The sequence below is a fragment of the Mytilus edulis genome, chromosome 11 (genome assembly GCF_963676685.1).
Source record: "Mytilus edulis chromosome 11, xbMytEdul2.2, whole genome shotgun sequence".
NCBI classification, from domain to species: Eukaryota; Metazoa; Mollusca; class Bivalvia; order Mytilida; family Mytilidae; genus Mytilus; species Mytilus edulis.
The window spans coordinates 84,141,815-84,163,210 of record NC_092354.1 but is presented as its reverse complement, the minus strand read 5'-3'; the positions used below and the strand labels follow the sequence as shown (position 1 = coordinate 84,163,210).

The window sequence follows — 21,396 nt, the reverse complement described above, 5'->3', positions numbered from 1 at the left end:
CTTTTCGCGTTTTCGTGTTTTCTTTTTCACTTTGCAAACGGGAAATCGAGAAATCTAGAAAGCGAAATTGAGAAATTCGGCAACCATACATAAGTCTTTTTACAAGTATCACTTTAAACGTAGGCTAGACACCATATCAAAATCCTGGATCCGCATCTGGAAATCAATAAATCAAAAGATACACAATCTAGTTTAATTCTGCATGAGTATTCACCATTCACCAGTTCACCACATAAATGTTATACGTAAAATTTATAAAGTATCTTTATTCTTTTTAAAAAAAGTCAACAAAAATAGATAAAAAATCAACAATAAATGTTCATGGTTTTTATGTGTTACAAAATTGATCCATTTTACTATGTGGAGATTTCCTGAACACACCATCTAAAGAGAGGCTACACGCGTGGATAACTGGCCTGTGTTGCAACTCCACATTGATTCTTTTTGTTCCTGGACATCATTACATAGCCTTCCATACCCCACTTGGTTCCCCAACTGTAAAATATAATATAGTCAGAATTGAAATTATTTCAGGATCACAACATTTACAATCAAGTCAAGTTTTAAGATATTTTCCACAAATTGTCAAAAATGTGGTCAAATTATTGTCAAAATATGATAAAGACCTAAGAGGGTTCTGCAGCTAACTGTCCGAACATCAACAGGTTTATGTCCAAGTCACGTGCACGTGACCTTTTAAAGTCTACCCACGAATTCTTAACCAGCCAAAAACCATACTCCATATGAAGTACATAAGCTATGACCACCTGCTAACTTAGGCAGGTCATGTGTACATCTTAAAGCCGTCCACTCACCTATGACCACCTGCTAACTTAGGCAGGTCATGTGTACATCTTAAAGTCGTCCACTCACCTATGCCTATGACCACCTGCTAACTTAGGCAGGTCATGTGTACATCTTAAAGCCGTCCACTCACCTATGACCACCTGCTATAACTTAGGCAGGTCATGTGTACATCTTAAAGCCGTCCATTCACCTATGACCACCTGCTAACTTAGGCAGGTCATGTGTACATCTTAAAGCCGTCCACTCACCTATGACCACCTGCTAACTTAATTAGGCAGGTCATGTGTATACATCTTAAAGCCGTCCACTCACCTATTCTTGACCAGCCAATAATCTTGACCCATATTAGTTCCATAACCTACAGCTAATACACCATGGTCAAGTCTGGTTGAACTGCACATCGGCTCGCTGTATACTCCTTTAATATAAAATAAATAGTATTAAATACCGAGTCAAATCTAATCTATTTTCTGTACTATTGGTGTTAAAAAAATAGTTACAAAAGAGGTTGAAAATGAAGGAAAAAGCGCCCTTATTTAAACACAGTTTACATTCTTTCAATTGGCGAATCTAGAATTATTTATCCCTCGCCATTATTCATTTATTCAAATTAACTACATCACGAACACTCCAAAACGATAACATCGTTTCTGCTACGCGACGCTGAGTAATAAGTGTGAATCATCATCCCTCGGGTGAATCCGCCACTCTACGGAATTGGCCGATTTTTGACGAATGTGATCAGTGTACGTTTGCATATCGACGTCACCACCGTCTCGGAGTTCACTTTAATTACTATATATGTATATACCTGTTTTGTATAATTGGAAAGATTTATGTCCGGCATCAATAGCTACAGAGATTGGTCCTACAGTGGCGACTGCCTGTTGTAATTCCTCTTCACTACCCCGGCGTACGTCGGTAAAACCGGTGTCGGTAGCACCAACGTCAGATCTCTTAAATCTACACATACCATTCTAGAAATAAATGATCGACAGTTCTCTAAAATCTACACATTATCATTCGAGAAATACACAATCTTAAATCTACACTTTTTTTTCTAGAAATAGATAAATAAACAATTCGGAAATACTAAAAAAAACTTAAATAAACATATGTGGTTTTACAAAGCTCAGAATTAATTAGTTACCAGATAATTCTAAAAAGAAATAAAAAGGAAGGACAATTTATAAATCTACTTGATGCGTCCTGCTCCAAATAGAAGATATTTTAGCTTTAAACACTATCGTTAAAGTTTACTCCATGGAATCCGTTATATGAAAATATTGATTTAACCCTGTATGGAACCTCACCTTAGCTTCATATGGATAAGACATCTCAGTATCAATTCCTTTGTTTTTCTCTATATATCTAAAGGCGTTGTCCATTAACCCTCCTTTACACCCGTGGTCACCTACAAACAAATAAACATGAATTTATCTCCGATTCACTATTTAGATAAAACTAAGTTTAAAATGGGTTGGTGGTCAAGAACCTATGCATACATGTACATGTATGGATAGATGTAGGACGGATCTACTAAAAGACAAGACAAGACAAGATGGCATTGTACTTTTCTTTACTTTGTTTGTTAACTCACAAAAACATCAAACACATGCAAACATAATATAAAAGTAAAAGTATTTTAATGGGAGTAGAATACATTTTATTAATAGAGGGTTCAACTTGTCTTTGCTAAATTTATTCTTTTTTGTATCTTTTTGCGTTTTAAAACTCAGACTGACAAATTGCGCCTTCACTAAAGAATGAATAATTATATTATTAACCTTCAGCAGTTGAGCAGTCCATTAGATTCTGTTCGGACAGAGAGGTCAGTTTACCAGTCTTTTTAAAGTTCTGTCCCTCTAGGGATCCAGTGGCAGAGAATGACCAACAGGAGCCGCATTGTCCCTACAACACAATAAATAATTGTAGTCAGTCTCGACGTATCCTTACAACACAAGAAATGATGGTAGGCAGTCTCGACAATGTTCTTACAACAAAATAAATAATGGTAGTCAATGTCAAGGAGATACTACAACACAATACATAATGGTAGTCAACCTCAATATTTATTAATTGTTGATTGATCGACATATCCAGTTTCAAACTTTTTCAACCACACGCTATGATTTATAAGTCATTACCGTGACGTTTTTTATTGGTTATTAGATGAAACATAGTTCTTTGCCTTTTACGGTTTTTTATTGTTCAAACACACAGCAACTTGCATGACTTTAGTAAAAGTAATATTAGACAATGAGGCCCAATGCGGTATTTACCCCAGTAACCATATGAACAAGCCCTGAAGAATTAGGTAATAACGCAATATGCCCTTGCATTCACGAGTTCAGTTATATATAGTAAATACGTAAACATGCCTTGCTAAGACTGAAGTAGGTAATGAGACGACCAAATCAAGTCAATCTAAGAAGTAATGTGTTTTTTTTTTATGTTTTACATACTAGTACTAGTAACTCATTCTGTATAGGTGCAACATATCCCTTTTCTATGGTTTACATACCGTGTTTTTAAATAGGTGTAACATTTTTGATAGGTGTAACATATCTCTTTTTCTATGTTTATACATACCTGATTTTTGATAGGTGTAACATATCCCTTCTCCCTCCAGTCCACAGTATCGGGTAGATCTCCAATATTACTGGGTGCAAGGAATGTAGAACCAGCTGTACGGTTTACTGACATCTTATAACCGTTCATTATACTGATAAACTCGTCAGTGGCCTAAAAAACAACATTATACTCATTAACATTAACTCGTCAGTGGCCTAAAAAACAACATTATACTGATTAACTCGTCAGTGGCCTAAAAAACAATATTATACTGATTAACTTGTCTGTGGCCTAAAACAACATGCCGATAAACTCGTCAGTGGCCTAAAAAAACAGCATTAAATTATACCGATAAACTCGTCAGTAGCCTTAAAAACAACATTATACTAAAGTGTACTAAAATGTACATATAATGGGTGGGAAAAGAGTACACCACGTACGTGTGTCTGTTCATTATACTGACAAATGCATCAAAAGCCTGAAAACTAAGATAATTGTACTATAAAGTGGACAAAAATAATGGCACAAAAGAAGGGATCCTTTATTAGTGTATGGATTAAAACTATATTTTTTTTAACACTATAATTGATTCTTTATTGCACATATTGCTGTTTAACAATTAAACTTGGTGTACAGCATTTCATCAAGTTTCCCTGTTAAATTACCACTGAATACCCAGGGATAATATTCAGTAAAATTAACTAATACATTACATTGGTTTAATTCACATATTAAACTATTATTATAGTTGTTACAAATAGTCTTTGCTACTTCACAAAAAGTATTTTTATATATATTCATAAAAAATATCTACACAATATTTTTTTTACGGAAATTGATCATTCATCTGAGGAAAAAAAAAAAGAAAAGAAAAAAGGATTAAAACTATATGTGAGTTATACGTCACCAAACTAACGACAAAGCGCACAGTTGTTGCAATCTTAAAACAGTATAGGAAGCAAAAACAATCCTAAAACAGTATAGGAAGCAAAAACAATCCTAAAACAGTATAGGAAGCAAAAACAATCATAAAACAGTATAGGAAGCAAAAACGACACTATATACAATTGAGATTGAAAACGGGAAATGTAACAACAACCCAACCAAAGAATATATAGCACCGCATGCAATTCCACCTATGAGTCTTCAACACAGCTCGACAATCCCGCGACCGAGGATGGTCTTCAACCTTCCAATAAGCAGAAATGTAAATGTATACTTGTTTAGCGAAAATGGACGGCACACTATATTTCGAAACATAATTGAACTCAAATTGTAAAAAAGCATAAACTGACTAACAAGGCCAGAGATTCTTGACTTGGAACAGGCGCAAAAATATGAAGGGGTTAAACATGGTTAATGAGATCTCAACACTCCCCACACCTCTAGCCAATGTAGAATAAACAAACACATGCAACAATACGCACAAACACTCAGTTTAAAAGAAAAAGAAGTTCATAGAATAAACAAACACATGTAGCAATACGCACAAACACTCAGTTTAAAAGAAAAAGAAGTCCGATGTTTAGAATATAAGTAACAGAAGAAACTATATAAGCAAAATGACGATGATCATCACAAATGAACAGAGGACTACTATTACATGTATTAATTATTGACATGCCAGCCACATACCTAAAAAAAATAATATATCCACTACATAATGAAAAGTGGCTGGAACATGCTGTTTTCCTTAAAACCACATGGTAATATAAACCCGGATGAAGTATCAAAAAAAGCAATTTCATACAAGGCGTTATCAATTAGGTACAATGAGAGTTGCCTCCCATTGTACGCAATTAAAACTGTAATTATCATGTCCAGATATTTAGTTGTTTACTAACCATATCAGCGTATTCATTGGTTCCCAGCCAGTAGGTATGTTCTCCCCTGTCTGCCGCTAGGTTGTGCTGCTGAATGTGAGCAACGTTATCTTCCCAAATCAAACGTCTGAAAATATAAGTTTCCTTGCTGTTAACAATTACATGTACATACGCGACCTAGTTGTGAAATATACGTAACATATAGCTGTTAACAATTCCATGTACGTACGTTACCTTGTTGTGACAGATGTTAGCCCCGCAACATTCTGTATGTATCTGTCCCACAACAGAAGCCTGTAATTCAGTGGTTGTCGTTTGTCATTCTATGGCCTTTTATAGCTAACTACGCTTAAACTTATTGTTCTATGGTCATAACCTACTGAAATACTCATTTAATCATGTGTCCATATTCAGAACGGACTGAAATATTAATTCAGTCATGTACGTGTTCTTGGTCAGAACTGAATGAAATACTAATCTACGCATGTGTTCTGGTTAGAAAACAATGAAAAACTAACCTAAGCATGTGTTCTTGGTCAGAACGGAATAAAATACTAATTAAATCATGTGTTCTCGTTCAGAACGGAATGAAATACTAATCTACACATGTGTTCTTGGTTAGAACTCAATGAAAAACCAACCTAAGCATGCATGTGTTCTTGGTTAGAACGGAATGAAATAATAATCTAATCATATTTTTTTTGGAATGAAAAACTAATCTACGCATGTGTTCTCGTTCAGAACGGAATGAAATACTAACCTTAGAATGTGTTCATGTACGTCATAGTTCTTATTGTAAGTGTTCTTGTAAAGTTCCCATTCTTGATCAAGTTCTTGGTTCAGAGGTTTTGAGAGGGCCACCCCAACACACAGAACAAGTACTAACAGTTTCATCTAAAATAAAATCATACAGTTAATGTTAGGACCATAAAAAAACCAAAAAAGAAACCAGCACGAATATCATAATATCATATTATCATCATAATATCAAGGTTACTGGTGTATATTAAATAGTCTCTGGTGGATTATATATCAAAAACTATAGACCACATGTTTCCATACGATTTAGCCATTGTTGCCGTCTTTGCTATTCCAACGAAGAAGGCCATTATAAAGTATATATATATAGCCTAAATATTGAAAATTAAAAAAAAAAAAACAGACAAAAAAGTGAAACATGAAGTATAAGTATAAGAAACCTATTTCGGATAACAGGCGTATAATTTATTTATTGTGTACAGGTATCGTTAGTCGTAACGATCCAACACCCTCGAAAGAAAAAATATTCCACTTTTTATTTATATTCGACTAGTTGTGACTCTTGCTTTCTGAGCGGTGTTTAATTCTTCTTTCATCAGAAAAAAATACTTTTTTTTTAAACAATATGTATTACGCGAGAGTAATCGAATTGTACCATTCTATTTTGTTAGTTTCTAATATATCTTTTTTTTGTGATTGTTTAAAGTAGCGCAGACCTACCATTTTATTTCCAAATTGAAGTTATTACTAGTATATGCATGGATTTTCTTACATATCCTTTTTATAGCGCGTTAAAAATACTGGACTTATCTTTATCATAAACGCTCATATAACATGTATATCAACAAATGTTTGTAAAGAATGATTTGTATTTAAAAATATTTACGTTCTAATATTCATGTATATATACCAGTATTGTGTTCACATAATTTTGTAATATCTAAGTATTTAATACACTCACCTCGCTATAGTCTAGAGTAGAGGGGAACAGTGAAGTTAATTCGCGAAACAATCACATTTATATATCTACAGAGCCCAACAGTCAAGTGATTGTCACATGTCTCACATGAGGGCCATATCTAGTCATGTGACAATACACAAATTACAATGTAATAGTTTCCCTGTTTGATTAAGGAAAATATTATCATCACTTGATATATTTGCCGATTAGGTAATGTTAACAACTGTCCTGTAAGGAAAACTAAACTTGTATTTAGTATAGCCCCCTTAACATGGTCAAGCGAACCTCTAGGTATGGAAACCGACTGTTTATTCATCTATAGGATACGACAACTAAAAGTGACGTTAAACGTCAACATTCATCTAATTATGATACATGTATTGGCGGGAGAAAAAAAAACAGAAAAAGAAAGAACTAGAAATAAAATAAGATAAAGTTTAATAAAAGTAGATGTGGTATACGATTGCCAATTAGACAACTCTCCACAAGAGATCAAATGCCACAGAAATAAACAACTATACTAGGTCGCCGTACGGCCTTCAACAATAATCAGAGTCCATACCGCATAGTCAGCTATAATAGGCCCCGAAATGACAAACGTAAAACAAATACTAGTTTATGTAACAAAAACGGCAATATACAGAGAGCTCCTGATTTGGGACAGGCACATGTATATACATACAGAATGTGGCGGGGTGAAACATGTAAGCGGGATTCCAACCCTCATAAAAGAGGGACGAAAGATACCAGAGGGACAGTCAAACTCCTTAATCGAAAATAAACTGACAACGCCATGGTTAAAAATGAAAAGGACAAACAGACAAACAATTAATAGTACACATGACACAACATAGTTTGAAACTAGTACACTTTTTATTTAGGGGCCAACTGAAGCCCGCCTCCGGTCGAAGGATTTGATCATTTTCTCTGAACTAGTACACTTTTTATTTAGGGGCCAACTGAAGCCCGCCTCCGGTCGACGGATTTGATTGCTGTGTTGAAGATCCAATTGGTACCCTTCGGCGTTTTTCTGCTTTTTGGTCGGATTGTTGTCTCTTTGACATATTCGCCGTTTTCATTTTCCATTTGTCTTATATTGATCTTTTGGCTGATGTTCGCTACATATAAGGATAAAACGGCAACGTATACATTTTTGTCAAAATTGGTTTCAGAATTATCATGACTATAGCACTATTGTGTACGAATAAAAAAAAGATGACTGATAGGAACCTATGTTTGTTATTGTAGAAATAACTTAACACATCACTTAACATTTTGTGTGTTCAAGTCAATGTGATGAACAAAGTTCGGTTAGACTGTAGGAATAACGGAAATATCTATATGTTGCTTTAGTCTATATATTGTACGAAAGACGTTTATATCCATAGTTTTCATGTGTCGATGTCACTGCTGGTGGACGTTTCGTCCCCGGGGGTATCACCAGCCCAGTAGTCAGCAATTCGGTGTTGACATGAATATCAATTATGTAGTCATTTTTATAAATTTCCTGTTTACAAAAATTTGAGTTTCTCGAAAAACTAAGGATTTTTTTTTTTATCCCAGGCATATACTAACTTAAATAGCCGTATTTGGCACAACTTTTTGGAATTTTTTATCCTCATGCATGATGCTCTTCAACTTTGTACTTGTTTGGCTTTATAACTATTTTGATCTGAGCGTCACTGATGAGTCTTAGGTAGACGAAACGCGAGTCGGGCGTACTAAATTCTAATCCGGGTACCTATGATAACTATTTACAGTCCGGTTTATACACCACCATATAAGGGACCTTTCAAGACCATCATCAATGAATAATTCTACGCATTATGTGCAGTATTGACGACCCTTTGAACAGCGGCGTTGTCTTTTATAGCGTTATTACAAAGTTAAGTGCTTTTCCTGCATTGGTTTTTATTCATTTTGTTCATCCATGTTCTTTTTGTCGTCTATTAGTTGAGATTAAAAGGGAAGATTAGAGATCTCAAATCTAGTGTATCCCACTAAATAAGCATTCGCCTGTTCAAAGCCCAGAACCTAGAACTTTTCAATTAGAGGGAGGGGCGCTGACTGATCTAAGGGGGAGGGGCCACTTCAGTCATGCTTCGTTGATTTCCTATATAATCAACAATTTTTTTTCCACGGAAAGTCCCCCCCCCCCCCCCCCCCGATTCGCCTATGTCAGTGGTTGTCCTACAATAACGTCATATCTTGATTTCTGTTATTTGCAGAATTGTCTGTTTGATTTATCAACAACTACTATAGACTCGGGGTAGTTTAGAGCTTGACACATACCTGCTGTCGAAGTTAATATGTATTCTGGTTTGTTTTTGCCGCAGGGTTGCTGTCGCATTTGGTGTTGCTTAGTCTTTTTTTTTCTATGTTGTGTCTTATGTATGATTATTTGTCTGTTTATCTTTTTCTTTTTTATCCATGGAGTTGTGAGTTTGTTTTCGGTCTATGGGTTTGAATGTCCCTCTGATATCTTTCGTCCCTCTTTTAGTCAGAGTGAGAAGCTAACAAAGACTAGCCCCATCTAAAAACACAGAGATATTATACCAATTAAATTCACCGTCTATTATGGAACGCCATGACTGCCTTATGTTAATGATCAGCATTATATGCAGTGCTCACAACATTATATGCAGTGCTCACACCATTATATGCAATGCTCACACCATTATATGCAGTGCTCACAACATTATATTAAGTGCCCACAACATTATACGCAGTGGTCTAAACATTATATGCAGTGGTCACAACATTATATGAAGTGGTCAAAACATTATATGAAGTGCTCACAACATTATATGAAGTGGTCACAACATTATACGTTTTTTGTTGTATGATGAGATTGATGTATGATGAGATTGATGTATGATGAGATCATTCGGTAAACTTCGTTTTTAGCGGAAATTACCGAATCGATAATTGGTAAATTACGGTAATGCCCAGCAAACAAATTTAAACAGTTATTAAAGTCATGTTATCATAAGGCAGTATACAATATTTAAAACTGATTGAAATAAGTAAGGAAAAGATGAAACTAAGAGGTGAATGATTGAAGTAGTTCTGTTCGACGTAAGAAATACGAATGGCAAAATGTAAGTTAAATAATAAAATGTTTATTTAATGAAATATCAAAGGAAAATTTTTATGATATATTCCTCGAGTATATTTCCTACTGAAGAACTTTAGCAAGGTGCAACTTTATAGTCCGTACACAGTTTTAAAAAGCTTAATTACCTTTTAAATAAAACAGTCAGCTTTCTATAACACATAAGTGCCATATTACGCCAGCTTATATGTCATGATAGAGTCATTTTTGGCATCGATTTTCAGAATTTGGCATTTTTACATGAATAAGTATCTAACAGATATAGAAAATGCTGTTTAAAGCATTTCATTGTAGGTGTTTAATATAACTTTACATCAATTATTCCAATTGTTTTACAAGCTTTTTAGCACGCCAAGTAGTTTGTCTTCTAAGTATGATCAGCAGTCTTATATAGAAATATAAACTTTCATAAGAAAATTTTACCCTTTCAAGACCCAGTTTAACATCTTCATTTAAAGTTATCATCTCTTATGAAAACTGAGTTTGTGGGGATGAATAAAACGTTTACTATGTTTGTTCGTCAGTTTGCACGGTTAATAAATTAAAAAAAGTGATATGCTTGCCAATGAAACAACTTTCCACAAGAGACAAAATGACATCACAGAAATTAACAACTAAACGGCCACAGTACGGCCTTCAACAATGACCAAAGCCCATACCGCATAGTCAGCTATAGAAGGCCCCGAAATGATAAACGTAAAACATTCCTAATTTATGTACAAACAAACGATCGAAAAACTAACATGTATATAACACATTAACAAACGACATGCAACCACTGAAATAAAGGCTCCTCCTGACTTGGAACAGCCACATATATACAGAATGTGCGGCGGGTTTTAACATGTTAGCGGGATACCAACCCTCCCTCTAAGCTGGGACAGTGGCGTAACAGAACAACATAAGAACAAACTATGAAAATCAGTTGTAAAAGGCTTAACTCATCAGATGGGTACAAATATAAATACATCTAACAAGAAAATAGAGTGGACGTGGGCGGGTACTTGTATATCCCAACAACAAAAAGACACTATAAGTACTGATCTGAGAGTACTCGCAGTTACTGACAGCTAGTTCAAAACCACTAACAACTAATAAAAAAAACATGCATCTAAGTTTTGCATTTAGGTAAAGATTGAAACAAACTGTGAGTAAAAAAGAATGATTTACTATTATTGGATAGTAACGATTGTCCATGAAAAAAGAGTCATTTTCAATGCTCTTCAACTTTGTACTTATTTGGATTTATAAATATTTTGATATGAGCGTCACTGATGAGTCTTATGTACACTGGGGTAAAGCTGATGACCGTAACTGCATTCACGGTCATCCCAAGATGTCGGATGAAAAATTAGGTCAGTTTCTGTATTGTCTGTTAAAGTGTTTCTATATCATTTTCTTTACAAATCATACATTGAAACGATGTAAATTTATAAAAGAATCACTCGGAAATCACTAATTACTTCTGAGAAATGTGCATGAAACGGGAAATTCGATTTGAAAAAATCGCCAAGATGACCGTAAATCACAATCGAGATGACCGTAACAGAATCAGCGATTCATAACAAGGCTGACCGTAACTGCTTTTAAGATGACCGTAATTTGTAAATGATGACCGTAACTTTTAAAGGATGACCCTCAATTCTAAGAAATGTCCGTATTTATATAACTATCTTTTTGTATCAAATGATTAATCGTGTTGGTATACACATATTAATATGAAAGTTTTATCCTATAGGTAGAAGAAAATAAGACGTGCTTCAAATGCAAAGATTACCATATGTATCTTTTTTACAGTAGAGGGTTCAATTTTTAAAATGAATTTGCCAAAAGACATGTGACAATATTTTGAATGCACGGTCTGCTAGGAAGTAACTGAATTTATCTAAGGTCAGATTGTTGAGTTTATTGTACGCATAATTAATGTAAATACTTATCTTATTAATTTTATAATTTCAACAGATTATTGATTAATTAATTTAAAATCGGTCACATTCAACTAGATAATTTATCGAGTAATTTATACATTAGTGGACAATTTACTAAAGCAAGGATTTATATATAGTATACAAATCTTTGACTAAAGTTATTATAAAACGAGCGAATTGCGGTGCACTGCTCGACAAAAGATTTTTGTTTGTTTCTGGGATTCCTTTTAATGACATATAATAAATACACATTTTTAAAAATGCCAAAAAAATTGCATGTACACCCATTGATATTATATCGTCTTTCATTTTGTCGTGCAAATAAAATAACAGAAATATTTTGAAAATATCATTCGAATAAACTAGTGAAGGTGAGCTCCAGCAAAGTAGATCCTTAAAATAGTATTGTACGAAAAGCGTATCACAAGGCGGAACGTTGTCAATTTGTATATATACAGAAATGTTATTCATATAGTCAGGATTCTGCTTCTTCAAAATTATCTCCCCATTACGCCAGTTCATGCTCACAGTCGTAGAAATGGAAGCCATTGTAGGGATGACGCTCTGCCAATTTTGCTCTTGAAAACTGATAAATTTATCCACATAGCACCATTACGATCGATCGTTATATGTCAGTTATATTTTAAAATACAAATGTATCTACTAGCTAATGAGCATTAGTTAATGATCTTGTCTGCATTGATTCAACTTAAAAATATTGTCTGTTTGGATGTCAAATGGAATTTTTGAAAATTCTTAAGCATTTAAAAAAATTCTAATTAATAAATATTTCGTGGAAGGGCAGACTAAATATTTCCAGTGGTTGAAGATTATAAACCCTAGTTATCACACACACATTTTCATCATCCAAATTAAAAGACTGTCGTCAAGTACTTTTAGAAAAAATAGCTATTCGAACACACCTACTCTGTTTTTGTGATTCATTAGATATGTATCTCAATTGACCCATATATTTCATCTTTTCGTACTGTCATTTTTTTACGTTATAAAGTCAACCTGTAGCTTTGGTATATAATAATGATAGAATCTGAAGCGAGATGCTATATAAAATACTCTTGCTTTGTACGTTTTAAAGACAAAATATACACCCCAAACATGCCCTAACATAAAAAGGTGCACTCGATTTTTCTCTTTTCGATACAATCGTTACCTGTTTTGGGGAATTTTTTCTTGATTCACATAATGGAAGGGCAGACACGAAAATTTCTGAACTAAAAGATTGATATGTTCTCCGTCCGTGATAAAAAAAAATCGGAGGTTATGCATTTTCTACATCCAACTTATAGATACTATATATAAAAAAGAAGATGTGGTATTATTGCCAATGAGACAGCTATCCAGAAAAGACCAAAATGACAGAAACATTCAGTGGGAAAGCCACGGATCGATTCTGCGCCTCCTTCCATATGACGTAACGGCCAGAAAATCAAGGGCGACAATCGCGATTTTTCATAGAGGGCGACACTATCGCGCCATCGCGGCAATTTGTTTACATCGTGTACGTGTGATTTTTCGAGAAATTTATCATTAAAGACAATTAAACTTGTGTCATTTCATCATCAATTAGTTATATAGGTAAGTTTTACAGGTGACCATGCTATTTTTTCTTCTTAGAAGATTTTATTTTACAAGAAACGAACATCTGAAAATGGCAAGTGACGTTGTTAATTTGGGGATAAAAATATGGCGGGTGTTTTCCCCTTCTGAAAATAACTGACACATTTGCATCCTATTGGCTATTTAAATATAAAATGACCAAAAATAGTATCTATGATGATAGGAGTCCCTAAATATTTGCATAAATACCCATCACTCCGTGTCAAATTGTAACTGAGGCTGCGAAAAGGAAGCACACAAATCGACGCCATTTTTCAACAGATTAAGGTTTCTGAGCTCACGAAATCCTAGTATTATTACTTTTAATGGTTAGTAGAAAGATATTAATACTATCCATAACATGATTTATTGATGTGATCGGGTTATGGCTACATGTTTGCCTCTTTTCGATTCTTAAATCCAGTAAATTTCCGTAGACCACATGTAAATAAACGCCCCTTTTCCAGCGTGAGACTTCAATTTGAATAAAACTTCAATTTTGGCAGGTCAATGTTAGCATATAAATTTTAATTAAAGTTTTACAGTTGTGTAATGCATATGTGCTGATTTGTTTGGTTGTCTCGAATAGTAAAAAGGTTAATATTTTTATTTTTGAACCCAAAAAGTGTGACAAAAAACACAAAAAACAAACAAAATAAAAATATAGGAAAAAAATAACTATCCCCAGGATAAAGGGGGTTTCCAACTATATGTCCCCATTCAAATGCATTGATCTTCCCCAAAAAAGGGAGATTCCAATCCCTGGAACCCTATCCCTGGATCTGCCACTGGGAACTATGACTATTAAAACGTATAAAGAATTACAGAATTGTTACTAAAGGAACAAGAATAGAGAAAATTTACCATAAAATAAGTAAAAAAAAAGAGCAAATGACATGCTAGCTGCAGAACCGTAGCTCTTAGGTCCTTATGTTATTTTTTGACTATTTGCGGACCATAGACTACTTTTTTTCTGGGACACCTTCCTATGCATCCCAGAAAAAATCAAAATATTCCTAGCAGCAAGCCAGAGGTCTGGTCATAATCATTTTGAACTTTTGATGTGCTAATTTATATATTGAGGAAAGAAAAATTATGGACAAAAAGTATAAAAAAAATAGAGACCAATGAACTAAAAGATTAAATGATAAAGAAATGCAGAAGACCCCATCCAGACCCTTGTCTATGTGAACAACAGTACTATTATTTTTGCTCAATATTGCATATGGGCATGTAAAATCTATAATACTAAAATTACGAGGTCCAATTTGTCAGCCGTCATCACGTAAAAACGATGAATCAAATAATTCAACTTTATATTTAACTAATATAGTACAAAAGTGTAGATTAAAAATTACACCACTCCAGGCCCTTTTGTTTTTGACGTAATTAATATTGCCAATAATTAAGAAGTTCCGGTTCGAGTCCAATACAGATACCAATAGTATATTCACCTGTTACCTATTACCTTATCTGTATGTTCCGCATCTGACAGGCTCACCACCAAACGGTGTATTCAGGATTAATATGCTATATACACGGTCATAATCACAGGGTTGACACTACTAAATTGTCAAATTGTTACCTATTGTAGTATTTTAATCAGTAAGACTTTCAAAGATAACAAATCTGGACTAAAAATAAGGCGTATAGGTACAGTTTTCAATTTGTTTGTGGGCATGCATGACATAAAACAGCGAATCAAAGAATTCAACTTCATTCAGATGACAACTTGAATACTAATACTAAAATAAGGCTTGCGCATAGTTATATACTTTAATTCATTCACAGACCCGCGATATCACGGGTGTTTTCTAGTATCTTTTAAAGATTTCAGGTATATGAAATATTCACCAGTACTTAGGAAAGTATAAATTCTGTCCCTCCTTCCATGCTAAAAAAAAATATGTGATTTATTGTTGAATTTTATTGCCACCTTCAGTATTGGCTAAGTGTTGTGGCCAGGTTTTATTAGCATTGGATACATTTATTATCAATTACTGGTATAAAGAATTAAAGATATGAATGATTGAATGAAAAGTTATCTTTTAAATATTAAGATACCTGTAAGATAATTTAATGTTGCATATTATGTTATACTTTATTTAAACATTATTTATATCTATTAAAGAGGTTGATATGTTATTATGGTGATGAATTTTAAATACTAAAGTAAATGAATTTATAAGTAGAAAATTTTTCCAAACATCTGTTGGAATGTATAAGTATTACCTTTTCTAGAGGACCTTTTTCGGGACGTCTGGATTGGGTATTTTTAGCTGAGAATTTCGGAATTGATCCTTTGGATTCCAGTATTTCCTTTCAACATTTTTTTTTAATTGGGACCTTAGAAGAGCATGTTTTTGTCAGTAGACAATTAAAATATAATATAATTTACCGATCATATAGCAACTCTAGAGAAGTTTGAAATTATATTTATTTGATAATAGCATCTGCATAAATTATATATTTTCAGATAACAATAGGAATAAGAAGAGCAGGATTTCTATATTGAGGATTTACATGTATGGGACAGAGGACTATTTGGCTTGATTTTTACTTTAAAAAACTTTTTAATTTTAACAATAGTTCTCCTTAATTGTTTAAAATACTTTTTACATATTTTTCATTTTAACATTATTTTTATGACTTTGTATTTATTCATCACTTAATAAACTTTTATTTCTAAACAATTTTATATTTTCAAATATACATACAATGTGAAACACTCCACCATTTTATATTGATAACGTGGGGTAAATGTACATGAGACACTAAACTGTTGCAATACATTATTACTTAATGTCATTGAAAAACCTGAGATTCATTGATGCAAAGCTAGCATATTCATAGGGCCCCCTTTCATAGAAAAAAAAAATTGGTTGATTAAATAGGGAATCACTGGAGCGGGCCCCTCCCAAGTTAGTCAGCAGCAGCAACCCTCCCCCCCAAATAGAAAAGTTCTTGATCGGTCACTGGTGTCAGACATATACATGTATGTACTGTAGTATTTGAGACATAAGAAAAAAATAAGATATAAAAGTCAAAATGATGGTCTTTTATTCTTTATAAGGTTTGAATGACTTAAATGGAAAGTTTCTAGAATTGTTCACTTCTCCTAGACATATTGAGGTCTCTCAAGTAGCCTATCATGACATGACTTTTCACTGTTTTGCTTCCAATGGCATGTATATTTCAAAGTGTGGTAACCCCTGCACCTAAATAAATCATTTTCAGTAGATACATATTTTTTTTTTGCAGACTTTTTGATGAAAAGTTTAAACTAATATACAAATTAGAAAAAAGAAAACTGATCAACTTGAACCCACAACATATAGTTGAGCTCAGGTGCTCTGGAAGAGTAAGCAGATCCTGCTCCTTGTGTAGTATTATGAATGAGATGTCTATGTACCTTTTTCCTGGATATGTTAACACATGATTTTGCAAATTATTGCAATTGTGTGCTTTTAGAATGGAGTAAAATGTGTGAAAAGGTATTCTATTGCAAAAAAATCAGCACACAGATATAGGAATAGTATGATTCTTAATAAACTATAGATCCTGTGTCCAAGATTTGTTTTCTTGTAAATTGGTGTAAAATAAAATTGTGGGTCAAGCAGTTATATCAATGCAACAAAAAACAGGATCACCAAAATCAGAGTGAGACATTCATATACCATTTTTAAAGTAGACCTTGGAAGTGACATAGCATTTTGTTAATGCTTTAAATGGTCATATAGCTCTAACATGTATTAAGAATTTGATGTACTAGGCATTGGGCATTCATATTGAATTTTAATCTCCAAGTTCTCAAGAGTTAAATATGCCCCAGGGCCCAGAAACACTCAAACATGAATAGTTGGTCACAGTGTACATCAGGTTGCTTGATAAGCATGATAAGGACAGACATTTATTAACAAGTGTGAGTGTTTAGGCAGGCAATATTTGTTGATTGGTACATGTACTTTTTAAAATTGACAAGTTGAAACATTTCAGATTTATAATAATTTACAGAATCAAAGAATGACTGTAACCATTACCCTAAAAATTGGCTAAAAACAAAGACTAGCTGAGTGCTTACACTTTGCATTTTTGCATGCTTATTCAGACAACAACTTAAAATTTGACTAACTGAATTTTTTTTGTTGAAAAAAGGGGGGTAGGTCTACTTCCAGACAGTAGAAGTTATTTATATGGACAAATTCGTTCATAGATTAAACCAGTTTCAATGTACTACATAAATCTCGCCCATATATCTGTTATACATCAGCAGCATAATTAAATAACTACAGAAAATGTGATACGAGGAGTTTGAGCAACTTGTAAACATCAACAAATGACGTTGTAAAGCCTTCAACCACTCAACATTTTAAGTAAAATATATTTAAAATCCTGAAAACATCATCACCCTTCGTTGTCTCAATCAATTTTGTGCTTAAAATCTGTAAAATTTGACATAATTTGCTTGATTTTGCACCGAAATAACTCCCAAAACGTCTGAAAAATGTTGAATTTTGACCTCCGGTTGAAGTATTTATTATGTAAACAAGACTCAGAGTGACGGGGAATCCTGTACATAGTCATGTGCCCATATGTTTCTAGGTCACATTTATTTATATCTCGACCAATGAAAAGCTTTAGGATGCATTTGTGTCAGTTGTTTGTAGTCGTGGGGATTACCCGCGGTTTTTTGGAAATCAACGGAGGTAGTCTTATGATTTATCATATTTCAGTAACGGAGCACTTATTTGAATACCGAATTTGGCAGTCGTCTGACAAAATCTATTCTAATGAAAAATTAAACTCAAATACTGATGGATGATAAGTTGTTTTAATAGATTTATTGTCTGAAGCACAGGCTACGTTTTTGTTTACACGCTGGTTACAGCGCCACCTCAAAATTTTTAGATTATGTCCCCTTTCCCGCGGGACTACCGGAAGTAGCTCTTCAATGTCACTGGCTTTCCCACTGATTAACAACTATAGGTAACCGTAAGGCCTTCAACAATGAGCAAAGCCCATACCGCATAGTCAGCTATAAAAGGCCCCGATAAGAACCATGTCGTCGACTTGATATCTTATTGTTTTGCATTACTATGTAATAGATACATTGAAAACTTATGCAAATGCTGTTTTTAAAATAAGAAAATTGTCGTTTTATTTGTTTCTATTGACTTTTTAAAATTTTGTTACTATATCAAACATTACAGTTAACTTTTATCGCTTTCTCGATAAACACAGAGCTTAGATTCTTTTGTTCTATTTCAAAAGTGTTTCCGCCTGCATATATCAAGACAAATTAAGATTTTAATGACCCATACACATGGGCTCGATTACCAAATATTCGTATGTATTATTAATGTTTTTAATGCTCCATTTATTGGCATTATGTTTTTCTGGTCTGTGCGTACGTTCGTCCGTTCGTCTGTTTGTTTGTCCGTTTGTCCAGCTTCAAGTTAAATAAAATTGAAACTTAGTACACATTTTCCCTATGGAATGATCTTTTTAATTCTAATGCCAAATTACAGTTTTATCCCATTTTCATAGTCCACTAAACATAGAAAATGATAGTGTAGATGAGGCATCCGTGTACTAGGGACACATTCATGTTTCTTCAAATTTTCGTCGTATCGCTGTAAATTTGTGTTAAAATTTTAACGTCGATATCAATAAATATTTCATTGTTTACGAGAAATATGCAATTTACTATCATTGTTATAAATCCTAAATATGGCCAATTATATTATAGTTTAAAAAAAGGAATTTATGAAACATATTTATATCCGCTAACCGAGCCCCTATTGGTCCCTATTGAGATCGACAAACTCAACAAAAAAGCTTTGAATACAATACGGATATTTCTTAGAATTGATGGTCATCCTATAAGAGTTACGGTCGTCCTATATAAATTACAGTCAGTCTTTACAAATTACGGTCATCCTTTACAAGTTACGGTCATCTTTTTACCAATCACGGTCATCCTTGTTTTATGTTACGGTCATCTTGAAAATATTTTGATTATGATTTACGGTCATCTTAACGATTTTTTCAAATCGAATTACCCGTTTCATGCACATTTCTCGGAGGAAATTAGTAATTTTCGAGTGATTCTTTTATAAATTTACATCGTTTCAATGTATGATTTGTAAAGAAAATGATATAGAAACACTTTAACAGACAATACAGAAACTGACCTAATTTTTCATCCGACATCTTGGGATGACCGTGAATGCAGTTACGGTCATCAGCTTTACCCCAGTGATGTAGACGAAACGAGCATCTGGCGTACTAAATTATAATCATGGTACCTTTGATAACTACTTGACCTAAATTAATTCTGGTTAAGGTACATTAAGAAACAAAATATAATCAACTACAAGTCATAGAAGAATAATATCTTTTAGATCGCACTTCTTTGATAACAATGGACCTCGAAAAAAGATTCAAATTTGTGATTAGGTCCAGATGATAGCATCAACACATAAAGGAGGAATGCTATTTGTTGCTGAGCACTTCTTTGATTTATTTTAAGTCCACACAATTTATTTTGTAACAGAAGCACACAAAAAAACGATACTCGTTATTATGTCAATATATAATTGTAAAATAATTATATTAATGGAAAACTTTTAGTATTGTTTTACTGTGGATTCTTCTCGTTGTTGTTATTGGCGTTCTAATTCTTTTCACATACAAGCTTGTCTATAGTCTGGGGATTTCTGTTATTTTTACTAAAAAAAATTTCATATCCCATGTTAGGATCAATGTAAAAGGTTGAAAATTTCATATCTGAATATTTTTTTCGTTATCTGGAAAGTTACTTTTGACGACGGATCTTGATTGTTTCTGTGGGGCTTCTTTCTCATGGATATGGATCACTCACTGAAGAAAAATGGAAAATTGTCAAAACTAATTTGACTTTTATGTATAGCTTAGTCCGAATTATATTCTTAAAAGAATAAACTTGTTTTTTTGCACCAAACATTGCTGTGACATGCCTTTTAAAAATATGAATGAAAATCGTAAATGTTTAAGTAAAATTCTATTTGCAATTGCTGACCAACATTGATAAAAAAAAAATGCAATGAACAGTATACTTCTGACAGATATTTGGTTCTCCTTGAAAAATACTTAATTACAATCCCGAGTAATCTGAATATATTTATTCAGAAATGCACAATATATGTGTATAAATCTACATATTTTAATACGACTGCAAGAAAAAATGAGAAAAAAAAATGGTCGTATATTGCTATCACGTCGTCGTCGTCAGCGTCGCCGAAGACAGATGTTTTCCGGATAATAACTTTTGTTTAAGTAAATAGAAATCAATCAAATTTTAGCACAAGGTTTATAACCACTAAAGAAAGGTTGGGATTGATTTGGGGGGGGGGGGGTAATGGTCTTAACTGTTTAGGAATTAGGAGCCAAAAAGGGGGTCGAAATAAACATTTTTTTGTAGTTTCCAGTCATTAAGTGTATGAATCTCTCTGAAATTATACTACAAGTTTCCAAACTACAAAAGGAATGGTTATGATTTTTGTCCAAACGGTTCAGGGTTGGACCTCTGCGGTCGTATCCAACTGCGTTCGGCGAAGCAATTTAATAAAGACTTAAATATAATTTTATATACATATTAAGTTGTGAATATGGTGAAACTGATCCTCAAAATAAGTTGAAACTGCCCTGGTGTGAAATAAATTTGTGTTAATTAAATTGATCATACTTCTTAATTTACTTATTTCAATCTACTTCTTAATTTACTTATTTCAATCAGTTTTAAATATTGTATACTGCCTTAATGATAACATA

The 21,396-nt window shown here is 33.4% G+C and overlaps 1 protein-coding gene and 1 long non-coding RNA gene across 2 annotated transcripts; one reads left to right on the top strand and one right to left on the bottom strand.

The window, feature by feature from the left end:
• Positions 1 to 251: 251 nt before the first annotated feature.
• LOC139496467 (cathepsin L-like peptidase) lies at positions 252 to 7,065 on the bottom strand. Its single transcript, XM_071285087.1, has 9 exons — positions 6,925 to 7,065; positions 5,965 to 6,098; positions 5,226 to 5,331; positions 3,400 to 3,552; positions 2,595 to 2,718; positions 2,121 to 2,221; positions 1,619 to 1,784; positions 1,120 to 1,225; positions 252 to 495 (listed from the first exon to the last, which is right to left on the bottom strand). Exons 2-9 carry the CDS (start codon positions 6,096 to 6,098, stop codon positions 396 to 398), a joined length of 990 nt encoding a protein of 329 aa, XP_071141188.1. The 5' UTR covers positions 6,925 to 7,065; the 3' UTR covers positions 252 to 395.
• A 6,291-nt stretch (positions 7,066 to 13,356) lies between these two features.
• LOC139496466 (uncharacterized) lies at positions 13,357 to 16,277 on the top strand. The gene is made up of 2 exons (XR_011657669.1): positions 13,357 to 13,913; positions 16,061 to 16,277. It is a non-coding gene; the product is annotated as an uncharacterized lncRNA (long non-coding RNA).
• Positions 16,278 to 21,396: the final 5,119 nt, after the last annotated feature.

Bases quoted from the DNA above. Each gene is read 5' to 3' on its own strand.
- LOC139496467 (XM_071285087.1), bottom strand. From the start codon at position 6,098: ATGAAACTGTTAGTACTTGTTCTGTGTGTTGGGGTGGCCCTCTCAAAA. The intron at 5,332-5,964 runs GTTAGTATTTCA...TTATATTTTCAG, and splicing joins GTACATGAACACATTCTAAG to ACGTTTGATTTGGGAAGATA. The intron at 1,226-1,618 runs GTATATACATAT...TTTATATTAAAG, and splicing joins TTTCCAATTATACAAAACAG to GAGTATACAGCGAGCCGATG.